This window comes from Seriola aureovittata, chromosome 15, assembly GCF_021018895.1.
Source record: "Seriola aureovittata isolate HTS-2021-v1 ecotype China chromosome 15, ASM2101889v1, whole genome shotgun sequence".
Classification (NCBI taxonomy): domain Eukaryota; kingdom Metazoa; phylum Chordata; class Actinopteri; order Carangiformes; family Carangidae; genus Seriola; species Seriola aureovittata.
Window position 1 is genome coordinate 17,357,753 of NC_079378.1, and position 13,263 is coordinate 17,371,015.

Consider the following 13,263-nt stretch of genomic DNA (forward strand, 5'->3'; position numbering starts at 1 on the left):
TATGGATCCTGTGTATGCTGCAGTCTCATTTCCTTCTGTCTGTTTATTTACTTTATCAGTTTCTCTTTAGGAGATATTATATAACAACGTTTTTGTTGTGATGCATGCCTTTTCATTATTCCAAATTAAGTATTTATATTGCTATCCTGCAGGCCTAGACTAGTATGTGACAACACTAGACCTAGTGGCCTATATATGCCCAGTAGCTTTACAGTTGTTCCAAGACCAAGTGTTTACCATTAATATACCACAGTGACCAACTACTGTTAAGGACTATAACTTAATGGTATACTAGCTAACGTTAGCTGTGTAGCTGTAATCTTTTACAAACCTTTATAATTCTCCATTTACTTTATTGTCTGCACTTTTTGGTGAAACTAACATTACATCGAAAAGTGTAAGATAAAATAATCAACATTGGTATAAGATAAAACAATACACTAGCTACTAGTTACTAAAAATAGCCTACATAATACTCAATTACCTCATATCACAATAACTACACACCAGATATAAATATTTACCAAAAGTTAGTTTAACCCCATGAAAACATTGTTTGTGCACTCATAAAATCTACTCTCTTCGCTTTAACTACAAGCTTGTAGTAACAAAAACAAACAAAAAAACAAAAGCATAGACAGACTTCTGTTAGTGGCGCCACTCAGGTAAGTTAGCTAATATTAAGCAATATGAAGCAGTTTTTAGCAGTGTGGTTGGAGATAATTTATCACAGTAAAGAATGGCTGCTCTCAGGCGAGTATGGAGTAAAAAATGTGGCAATACTTATGAAATATTGACTGATTTCTGAGAAATCGATTACTTCTGAGTAACGAACCCGCATAGGCAGCAGGATACTGGTGAGCGAGCAGCAGAGAACCGATCTGCTGCAGTTGTGTGAGGGCGCCGCTGGGTGAGTCCCTCTCTCCGCTGCCTCTGTATCCACAGCTCCCTTTTCCCAAAGAAAAGAAGAGGAGAACTAGGTCCGGGGAGGAGGGCCGCCGCCATTATTGGAAAGCTGGCAGAAATACCACTTTCACACACGCGATCTGCTCACAATTTGAGCTGGACATGAACAATTTCTGTTGCAGAGGAAGCATATTTCAGACGAAGCACCACGGGGATTGCAACAAACTCACCGTTGTCTCGTGTGCGCGACCGGCCCAGCATTATGTGGGCACAACAATGGACAGAATAATTATTGAAAAAGCAACGTGGTGAACCGAGAAGAAGACGGCTAAGAAGATTTTTATACGCCCGAATTTCTCATGAGGAAAAACTCTTGCAGGAACAAACGTGGATTGTTCTATTATTTGGGATATTTATTTCTTCCTTCCCCGTGTTTAATTACAACGAAAACAGTAATGTTAAATAAGAGATTCCAGACATGGGTAATTGATATTTAATTCAAATTACCCCATCGCACAGTATTATCAGTATTATCTGATCTGAGACGAGCCATAGTGTATTCTGCGGCTTTATGCTTATGCACATCAGGCGGCGAGGGCTGCGGCAAGCGCTGGCCTGACAGATGCAAGAGGAGAAAGGGAGAAATGCGTTGGTATGTACCCTACATGCTCTCTCCTCTTATTTATGGGCGATTTCCTTGTGCGGCTGTCGAGTGCTAAACCCCAGACACCTGGGTAAATAAATTCCCTTTTAACATTGTCTGTCGGTGTGGATAAGGTAGGCTAACCCTGATTTCGGCTCTAATTTCATTATGTAGACAGCAGGCCTGGCGTGGTCAGCCCCTCTCTGTGCACCCTAAAGCCCATGTTAACTGTTAATCCTTTGCAACATATAACGTTACAAAATCTTATCTGGGTAAGTACGTTATGTAAATGAAATTGCTTGAAGGTGCACTTAACTAGACTGTGTTTTGATGTTGCTAGATAGCTGTTTGGTTGTTTTTATTTGCTAAGAACTTGTCTGTTCATTCGGATATCAGGCCTGGCTCAGCTGAGCTGCCGGTTGCTTTTGACCCTGCCAGAGCTGTTTCTAATGTGTGATCACTTCATGTGACAATTTATTCGTGTCATCATGAGCCTGTAATTCCTCTTTTTGTAGTGATGTTTGACTCCAGTGAGTCATTACACATACGTGAAATTCTGGTTGGTCATTTGCGCCCATCTAAAGGAACTATGAGCTGACTATTGTGTCAGAATTGCATCAGTAGGCTCCTATAATAATGGAAGCCTGAATCGAAGCTATAATAAGTTTCAACATTAAGTGTCTTAACAGGGTGGGAATTTTCCTTGGGCATAGATTGTGCATGTGTCTGTGACTTTGTTAGCAAGTTATTCATTCATTCACTGTTTTTGGAGATGGTGCTGATAGTTGTTTCATTTTGCTGGGAAAGGTGATTAGTTAGGCTGAAAAATAGAGACTGAAATGATAACATCAGTCATTTTTATGCCTGTCACCCTACTCACTGATCAGCTGACTTTGTCATTTAAAGAGCACCACTCCCACAAGTTTTCTTGTTGGATTAATGTGATTCTTTTGATCCTAGTTTGATGATTTACAGGAATTTAAAACAGTGGACCAGAGCTGAAATGATTCAATCAGTTAGTTGATCAGTCTAACATTGATTGACAAGAATTTGATAATCATAATAATATTTAAAGTGAAGGAACATTTAAGCAAAAATGTCAGAAAAATCACTGGTCTTGCTTCTCACGTGAATATTTGCTGGCTCAGTTTTCTGTGATAGTAAACCGAATACCCGTGGGTTTTGGATCTTTTCCAGACAGACATACACAGAAGTGATGTGCATTTTTGACAATAAATCTGCCTGAGAATTTAATGAAACTGGCAAAAAATCAGTGTGCTTCCTCATTTAAAACTGAGTTTACTTATGCAACTGAACTCCCAACCTCTCTTGGGAGATATTGTGACTGGTTGCCATTACTGGTCCTGTAACACTGTCACACACACATTATGCTTTTGTTGGTGGCTGGATATGATGGCAAAACTACAGCAGTGTTTGATGACAACTTGGTGTGTACAATGATAATAATGCAGTGATTTCACATATTAGTTGTTTTTGGCAAATGATCATACTCGACACATGATCAAGGCTATAGTGGGCAGTAATTGGAGCCTAAAAACCATTTGAACTCAGAATCAAAGAGCCAGAACTAGTTGCTCTTAAACATTATACCTGGCCTTCATCATTGAGAGGGTCCATTCCTTCAATATCATTTGGTATACAAAGAAATTTGGCACAAAATGGAATAAGATTTTGTAAGCAAAGGTACTGTCAATACCACTAGTCCATTACCACATAAAGAAGCATGTTTTAACAGTGATATGTTTTTATTTTTATCATAGTCGCCTAATATGTCACAGGTTTAAGGGAGTGACATTTGTCCCATTGGGGTTTCTACAAATGTTCTCTTGTTTACCCTTTTATTTCAAAATGAAATGTATTTTTGTTGATTGCCCAGTTTGTCTGATTGCTTTTTTGTTTTTTTGACAGGATCTGATTCATATAAGGAATGAATGAAAGAACCCTCTGCTCATATCACTGCACTGCTATTTATTAAAATCGAAGCCCCCCCCAGAAGAAAGTGAAATCTGATTTCCCCTGCGGATCAGCAACTTTATGGACAAACATTCAAGTGATCTACTTTATACAGTGCCTGTTTATGGCAGGATGATCGTCAGCAGACTATGATGGCGAAAAAGCAAGATGCCCGATTGCCTATTTACAACCTCATTGTGGTGGGTTTGTCAGGAACAGAGAAAGAGAAGGGGCAATGTGGGGTTGGAAAGTCCTGTTTGTGTAATAGGTTTGTCCGACCTAGTGCTGACGACTTCTACTTGGACCACACATCAGTGTTGAGCACCAGTGACTTTGGGGGTCGGGTGGTTAATAATGATCACTTTCTGTTTTGGGGGGAGGTATCACGGGTTCTGGAGGAGGGGCCTGAGTGCAGGATGCATGTCGTGGAACAAACTGAATTCATTGATGACCAGACGTTTCAGCCACACCGTAGCACTGCTATGCAACCTTATATCAAACGGGCAGCCGCAACCAAGCTGGCTTCGGCAGAGAAGCTCATGTACTTTTGTACAGATCAGCTGGGTCTGGAGCAAGACTTTGAGCAAAAACAAATGCCTGAGGGCAAGCTGCAGGTTGATGGCTTCCTGCTTTGTGTTGATGTCAGCCGGGGCATGAACCGCAACTTTGATGACCAGCTGAAATTTGTCACAAACCTGTATGGTCAGCTTAGCAAGACGAAGAAGCCCATTGTGCTGGTCCTCACCAAGTGTGATGAAGGGGTTGAACGCTACATCAAAGATGCACATACCTTTGCGATCACAAAAAAGAGTCTACCAGTAGTTGAGACGTCTGCACGCTCAAATATAAATGTGGACCTTGCCTTCCTCACTTTGGTTCAACTTATCGATAAGAGCAGGGGCAAGCCCAAGATCATTCCCTATTTTGAAGCCCTTAAGCTCCAGAGTCAGCAGATAGCTTCTGCCAAGGATCGCTATGAATGGCTAATCAACCGTATTGTAAAAAATCATAATGAAACCTGGTTAAACACCAGTCGACGCATGAACACCTCCCCAGAGTACAAAGAATATGTCTTCTTGGAGGGAACAGCTAAATGCAAGAAGCTTTTTCAACAGCATGTCTACCGTCTGAAGCAGGAACATATTGAGAGGCGTCGGAAAATATACTTAAGCACTCTTCCTTTAGCACTTAGTTCTTTGGTGCCTGACCTGGATGAAATAGATCAGTTAAGCTGGTCTGGGGTACAGAAGGTCCTAGAGTCCAAGCAGCACTTTGCCCACTGGTTTGTTGTTCTGGAAGACTCACCATGGGAGGATACATCTCACATTGATAACATGGAAGATGAGCGAATCCCCTCAGACCTACTGGAAACTGCTGAAGCAGAGGACATATTTAATGCCCACCTGGAACATCTGCGTAATGAGTGCAGACGAGCAGAGATGAGGCTGGAGTTTAAACAGAAGTTAGCTTCATCTCCCTTTGTCACACCTGGTAAACCTTGGGAGGAGGCACGCAGCTTTATCATGAATGAAGAGTTCTACCAGTGGCTTGAGGAGCCAGAGTATTTGGACCTGTACAACCGCCATCAGAAGGAGATCATTGACCGAGCTAAAGAAGACTTTCAGGAGCTCTTACTTGAGTACTCTGAGCTTTTTTATGAACTTGAGGTAGATGCCAAACCAAGCAAAGAGAAGATGGGGGCAATTCAGGAGGTTTTGGGTGAGGAACAGAGGTTCAAGGCACTACAAAAGCTTCCAGCTGAAAGAGATGCTCTGGTGCTGAAGCATATCCACTTTGTCTATCATCCTACCAAGGAGACCTGCCCTAGCAGTCCTCACTGCGGAGACTCCAAGATTGAGCAACTCTTAGTTTCACGTTTCCCCACGTGTTACCCATTCTTTGATGTGAAAGCTCATTTTGGAGACACCAAGGCTGACAGAATTAACCTAGTCATACTAGGGAAGGATGGACTGGCCAGAGAATTTGCTAATGAGATTAGGGCTCTCTGCACAAATGATGACTGGTATGTGTTAGACGGGAAGATGTATGAATTAACACTGCGGCCTATTGAGGGAAATGTGCGTCTTCCAGTGAACTCCTTCCACACCCCCACTTTCACCCCTCACGGATGTCTGTGTCTTTACAATTCAAAAGAGTCCCTCTCTTATGTGGTTGAAAGCCTTGAGCGACTTAGGGAGTCAACTCTAGGTCGAAGGGATAGCCAGCTGGCACAACTGCCAACATCACTGCTTTTAGTCACTAAAAGAGGTGTAGGATCATATGTGGATATAGGTGGAGAAACTGCTTTAAACCTAATAACACAGGGACAGCAGGTTGCAAGAAGGCTGCAGTGTAGCTTTTTAGACCCTGCCTCCCCTGGTGTGGGATATGGCCATAATGTCAATGAGAGTCAAATCAACCAGGTGCTGAGGAGCCTTCTGGATATTAGGAGGAGCACATCCTTTAGTAGCAGCTCCCCACCCCTCCTCCCAGAGCCTCAAGGTCTCCGAGACTCTCCTCATCAGCCTGTCCCTGAGGCAGACCTTCGTGTTGTCATGTGTTTAATGTGTGGAGACTCCTATGACATTGAGCAGCTCCTATCCCCTTTCCTAATGCATCAGCACTGCAGGCCCATGTCTAATAGTGGCACCTCTGTATTGCTGGAGCAGACAGTGGGTGGACACAAGCTGGCTATAGAGCTGTCCTTGCTTTCATACCACGCCTCCTTCACTTTGCGCAAGAGCAGGTTAGTACACGGCTACATTGCAGTGTACTCGGTCTCTCGAAAAGCTTCCCTGGAGACTCTCTGTGCATTCTTATGTGAGGTTCAAGACATCATCCCAGTTCAGCTGTTGGCAGTGGGAGATAGCCAGGCAGAGCTCACTGACAGCGACTATGCCTGTGAACAGTTGATCCAGGGGGAGGAGCTAGCCCATGAGATTGAGGGTCGTTTCAATAGTGTGGTTTGTGGATCTGGGGGCGTAGTGGGAGGCATGCACAGGATAGAAATGTTCCATTCTTTTCTGATGGAGGTGGTAGAGAAACGCAACATTGTGGAGGCCACACACATGTATGATAATGTTGCTGAAGCATGCACCAATGAAAATGTGTACTCGCCACGCTGCAGTTCTCCCAGTCCTGTCACCATGTTCCTGGATTCAGAGGATGACGTAGAGCCATCACCACCATACTATGATGGCACGCTCACTTCTCATAGTGGGGGCTTCAACCTGCCTGACTTAGATTCCAGTGACATCTCTGTCATCTCTGATATCAGAGACTTTGAGAACAAACTCAACAACAAAGTACCCCCCCAAGTGAGAGTTAAACCGGGTGTCACTTTTGACTTCCGGAAGGTAAGCCGTAACCCATATATTGATACACTAGGACATCGTCGTTCCCTACCATCTGCTGTTACCTGGGTCCCTGGTGGCGATGTGGGCTATGATCCTTCTGACTATGCTGAACCCATGGATGCTGTTTCAAAACCCCGCCCTAGCAATGAAGAGATCATCTATTCAGTGCCACATGACAGCACACAAGGCAAAATCATCACCATCCGTAACTCTAACAGGATGCACTCGAATGGAAATGGCTCAGACAGTGAGGCAGACAGCAGCTCTCTCGAGCGAAGGAGGAAGTTCTCAGCAGTGGGGGTGAAGCCTCGTCTTTACCGTGACCGTTCCAAGCGACTTGGCAAGTTCAGCAGCTTCCGCACAAGCTTCATAGGCAGCGATGATGAGATGGGAGCTCTTCCCAAGTCCAAGGAGGATGACTTTGGGACCCTGAAAGGAGAAAGTCTTGTTAATGAGGAGAGTGAGGATCCAAAAAAGAGGAACATTCTGAAGAGCCTGCGACGAACAGCCAAGGTTTGTATCGCACCACCTTTTTATGTTTTAATCAGAGAAAATAGCTTACTTTTCATTTACTTGTCCATAATGTCATACAGACATTGGTGTCAAATGACTTGTTTTTTTTTCATCTTTTCTTAAATATTGTCCTTATGAAAGACTACAGTATTTTTGAAGGTATAATAGAGCTGTTATGTTATTTTGCATAAAATATATTGAGATCAATCTTGAGTATGTTTAAACTTTAATATGTCCTGGGGAGGATCTAGACATCAAGCTTTTGACTAGATATGAGGAACTGTTGATTTGCTGCTGATGGGGAACACCACATTTAGTTAGAGGCCAATAAGTGACACTTAATATCAACATAATTATCCCTGTTTGAGACAGTCCTCTGTCTTCCCTTCTCAACAGAAAACAAGACCAAAGCCCCGTCCTGCTATTCCCAAGCCCCCGGAGAGCAGTTATTTTGGGGTCCCACTTGTAAATGTGGTATCTCCAGACAGACCTATCCCTCTCTTCATCGAGAAGTGTGTCCGCTTCATTGAGACAACAGGTAAGCTGTTTTGTCTTTTAAAGGAGCTATTTGTGAGTTTTGCTATCACTACATAGCCAATGTTAGCATTAACAACGGTTTACTTACCAGTCTTGTCAAGGGCTTCAGCCATCATTGTGGTTACAATACAAGGGGTTATAATACACCCTCTGAAAAGGGTCACTATTCTTCAGGGCAGACTGGATGCTACAGTGACTCAGTATCAGAAAGTGATGGGATGGTCTGACCGAGCTGGAGCTAGGTGGTTAGCATGCTAACTTCAGTAGAAGAAAAGAAGTGGTAGAAATAGAGGGGAAACAAGAGGGTAGTTTTCCACCGCTAGAGACAGCTCTTGATAAGTAAACAGCTGTTAATTCTAATGTTGTCTATCTAGCAATAGCAAAACTTACAAATAGCTCCTTTAACCTCTTTTTAACTGTTCAGGTAGTGCTGCTGTGCATGTGATGTATTCATAATATGATTTAGAATTTTATTCTGAGAAATACTGTTAATGGGCATTTATCAGTGTTTATACTTCACTACAAGAAAACATCTTATTTAATAATAATGTTATTTATTAGTCACCTAAACATACTTATTGTTAGATTTCCTAAACCAGTGCACCTGTTCATGGTCACAGTTGCGAAACAATGTGAAAGCAATACAGTGGTTTATTCAGTTTCAGTTAAGTACTCCTCCAGAAAATGCCAGCATCCGTATGGTCACGTCTGTTTGCAGTGGGGCTAATGAAGTGTTTGTGCTTTGCTTGTTTCCCACTGTGCCCCCCACCCACGTCTTCCCCCTTTTCTCTGCTGTGCTCTTTTTTCCTCAGGTCTGAATACAGAGGGTTTGTATCGCGTAAGTGGCAACAAGTCAGAGATGGAAAGCATGCAGAGGCAGTTTGAACAGGGTGAGCTGCTCATCAGACTTGTTTGAACCAGCTGTTTGACATGTAATTATGTAGCTGCCTAATCAAAACAAACAGAGTGTTACCAAAGGAAAGCGACATGCAACTGATTGTTCGGTCCTGATGACGGCTAGTACTGATGGGTTTATTTTCTCTGATCCCTTTAACGCTCTCACTCTCCTTGCATAGACCATGGATTAGACCTTGTGGAGAAAGACTTCTCCATAAACACTGTGGCTGGAGCCCTCAAGAGCTTCTTCTCTGAGCTGCCTGAGCCCCTGGTGCCTTGTGCTCTGCAGGTGGATCTATTGGACGCTTTCAGTAAGCAAACACTGCTGGGCTGGGAGGTTCTTTACTAGAACATAGAAAGATTATTTCTTTTGGAGGAAAGAGGGAAGGGAAGGTTTTCGCAGACCTGCTTTGCTCTGTTTTAGTTGTACCAGTGTTGACAAGAATAATTTTTATGATGGTATAGAAAGACATTTTAGCTTCAAATTACCGTGTACAATGAATGAGGCCTCAGATTTAATGTTTACTTCTCTCCATGTGTGCAGAAATCAATGACAGAGAACAGAGGCTTTACACTATGAAGGATGTCCTGAGGAAGTTCCCCAGAGAGAATTATGATGTCTTCAAATATGTAGTGAGCCACTTACACAAGTAAGTTCCCTGTTTACTGTTTATCACTTTCATGGATTTGTTGGTCTTCTGCGGTGGACCCCCATCTGTTTTTTCCTGCACCATATGATGCAAATGAATCAATTGTTGTCTGATTGTGTGTTTTTCCCAGGGTGAGCCAGCTGAGCAGGGTGAACTTGATGACCAGTGAAAACTTGTCCATCTGCTTTTGGCCCACTCTCATGAGGCCAGACTTCTCCACTATGGATGCCCTGACTGCCACACGCACCTACCAGACAATCATCGAGACCTTCATCCACCAGTGTGCATTCTTCTTTTACAACCAGCCCCTCCTCGACTCCCCCACCGGCCTAGCAGGCCTCCCTGCCTCACCCACCACCACCCTCAGTGGGAGCTCTGCCTACTCTTGTTACCGCTCCTCTCCTCCCCACACCACCACACACTTCAGCCCCCTGCAGCAGTCCCCACCCACCACCCCCCAGTCTCCCCTGCAGTCACTACTCCCTCCCCTCCACCAGCACCCCCACTCCCACCATTCCCCTGCCGAACAAGAGACACTGTGAGAGACAATGAAACCACGTGTGCCCATGATGATGCTGGAACTTATCACCAACACGCACTAAAAGAAAAAAAAAACGAAAAAAAAAAAAAACGTGCACTTGCACACTACATTTCTGATCATGGACAACCTAGGTTATGAAGAGTGGCGATAGGAAATGTCTGAGAAACTTCTCCAACCTGCCATTTGTATCCGTACTTGTGTGCATCAGGACAGGCTACCGTTAGCAGTGACTCTCCCTCTGCCCTCTGAGTCCCTGATCGCCTGGAATTTGACATCAGGGTAGAAGTGGAGGGCGGAGGTCGCCGTCACAGCAAGCCTCTCTTCTGTCAACAGCCACCACTTATTCTACACTACCAAGAAATAGAAAACCTCTATGCCAAGCTGGAAGAAATGATTTGTGACCACCATGTTTTTATCTGTGTAAAACTGTTTTAGTTTTTTTTTTTTTCTCATGAAAGTACTGCCACTGGATTTATAGACTGTTCCTCTTTAGGTCCTTTGGGCAGCAGTGTGCTCCATATGGCAGAGGTTCCTCTGTCTGCCTTTGGGGTTTCTCTCATCAGCTCTACTTGAGGGGTCACCATGGGGAGGGAAGGGAAGGGGTAGGTACACATCCAGGGATGCACTTTAATGATCACTGTTGTTTTTCCCTCAAAAGGGTTTTTTTTTTTGTTGACATACTGTTTTCTTGTGTGTTTTTAATTTCACAGCTCAAACAGCCATACTCATTGCCTCTACAGAGCTCTGGCAGATCAAACTTTGTTTACATCAAACTTGTTTTTGTATCCACAAACTTATCTGAAGCACTTTTTGATAGTGTAGTGTTACATTTGAAGAAATGCCACATTGATTAATTGTCGATATTGTTTGTTTAGTGGTTGAGTGTGGCATCAGTGCAGGCTTGTGAAACAAGATCCTTTTGTAAAAACTTATGTTCTATAAGTTGATCCAGAGGTCTCATTTTAGATTTATGGGAAATCTGAATCTGCTTATATTCCTCATTCATCCAGCCATGTGAAAAATAGTTTTCTTTTAGTTTGTCCTCTTTCTAGCTGTTGGTTGATCAGAGTGGATGTTTAGGGAAGTTTGGTTTAATTAGACCATTATAATATCAGAGATCAGTCAAGTGAAGGAGAAATTTTGCCATTTTTGAAAGTGTAACCTAGTCATACCATAACGCAACTCTACATTGCCATCTGGTGTCCATATGAACCAAACGCTTGAAACATGATCGGTTGCTGGATGTGTTGCTGTGGCTGTCTATCAAACCAAGCTCTTTGTATTCATCTAATATTAAGGACCTTTAACTCAGAAGGTTTAGTATTCTCAACGCACTGTTACTGCTAGTCCTGCTATACAATACGATGACCAGTAGAAGTTAAATATTTGTGAATGAGACACATTCAGGAAGCACCGGCCGTTTACCTGCTCTAGTGAATTAGTTTTGTGCTGGCATATTGTCCTCCCTTTTCATGGAAAAAAAGCAGCACATTTTCAGTGGTAGCACTGTTAATGAAGACCTGATAATTTTAACAATTAAACTTATGAGATGAAGCACTATCTTTTCAATGGGAGTGAGTAAAAACAGAACATCAGATGTACAAGTTCTGGATGATTGTGGCTCTGTTACGGTTCTTGGTTGCAACAATGACTGGACTAGTTAGATTATTGGTTGTATTAGTATTTGGGATCATCACTTGTGGTACTTTTGGAATTGCAATGCTGTTAGAAGTCAGTTATTTTATATGTTCATCAGATTAAACAGAGGGCTCTACTCAAACTGCTCAGAGCTGTAAGCTGTAACATTAAGACTGGCACAGAACCAACCAAGCAAGCAGCTTTTCCATTATAACACAATTCTTGGGAGTATATAATCTTACTGCAACACAAATGTGGCAGATCTGCCATTCAATGAGCAAAAAGTGAGTGCATACTATTCTATAATGGTTGTTTATTTGTATGTTGGGGAACACCACCCTTTAGTCAATGGTAGAAAACATTTCTAGTGTGTATTTCAATGATTGAAAGTCCATTTTTACAATTTTTGTGAATGGTTCAAGGCCACTTAAGTTTAGTGCATGATTTAAAAGACACACACCAAGGGAGAAGGATGAAAGCCTCTTCCTGTTTTAAAACATGGAATTAGAACAAGAACAAAACAAATACTAAAGTGAAATAGCTGAAACGTGAAAGTTTATGTACTGTGCACCAAGAGCAAACCATGGAATTGGTCTGACTGAGAATAGTGTTTGAAGATGAAGGCCTTATGTGAACTGTATAATAGTTAATAAATTAAATCTTGTAAAATTGTCCTCAGCTTTCTTGTGGTGTGTGTGTGTATGTCTTTCATTGATTCTTTAACTATTTGAGAGGTATGTTCAGCCATTACTGCCACAATTTTTGAACTTAGAATTTGAAATGACATTGGACCTTCATTGTAAAAAAAAATCTATTTTACAGAGCCACACAACAGCAGCTAAATTAATATTGACACAACAGTGAGACCCAAGGAATATCAAACCCTGTTTCAGTTTAGACAGATTATAACCTACTTTTTTCACTTTACAATAGTGAAGTGAGGTTTAAACAAATACAGCAAGGCATGAATATATGGCTGCTGCTTTATCTCACATAAATAGTATCAGAAAATCACTACTGAAATATGACATGAACAGCATTCTCTCCACCAATAATCACATTTAAAGATGAATCTATGTAAAGCATCCTTCTAACAGACAGGCTAATTCTACACAATACAAATGACATGAAAGAGCTTTGCTGTAGTAACTAGAAGCTGTAGTATGTAGGCACAGGTGACTCTGGAAAACATCAATTATTCACAGCATGTCCGTCATGACTCCCTGCACTCTTTTGGTAGAATACTTTCGTCACAGTATCTGTTAACTTCTGTGGAGGGAGTCGGACATTATGTTATGACGCCATCTTGTGGCTGCATAGCTGTAAAGCTACCAACGCATGGGAGTGTTTGTTTCCCTACCAGTAAGATTCTCATGTGTTACTTGAAAAAGTTGCAAGACTTCATGACCTACTTATTTACCCTTTCCAGTCCACTCTTTACACCTCAGATGTCAGATTCAACTCCCAAGTTCTCTGAAGACTTCTTCATGTTAAAATGCATTACTGAGACCGAGCTGAAATCTGGTGGTCTGTGGTGGGAGGGCCGCATTACTCATTGCCAAAATGGGCAACTGCCCAGGGACCCATAACTGTTAGGTGTCCCAGAAG

The 13,263-nt window shown here is 42.4% G+C and overlaps 1 protein-coding gene across 1 annotated transcript; it reads left to right on the forward strand.

Moving 5' to 3' along the window:
- The first annotated feature begins 898 nt into the window (after positions 1-898).
- On the forward strand, positions 899-12,329 carry arhgap35b (Rho GTPase activating protein 35b). Its single transcript, XM_056397311.1, has 7 exons — positions 899-1,558; positions 3,479-7,392; positions 7,789-7,930; positions 8,742-8,819; positions 9,006-9,137; positions 9,371-9,476; positions 9,607-12,329. Exons 2-7 carry the CDS (start codon positions 3,673-3,675, stop codon positions 10,016-10,018), a joined length of 4,590 nt encoding a protein of 1,529 aa, XP_056253286.1. The 5' UTR covers positions 899-1,558; positions 3,479-3,672; the 3' UTR covers positions 10,019-12,329.
- Positions 12,330-13,263: the final 934 nt, after the last annotated feature.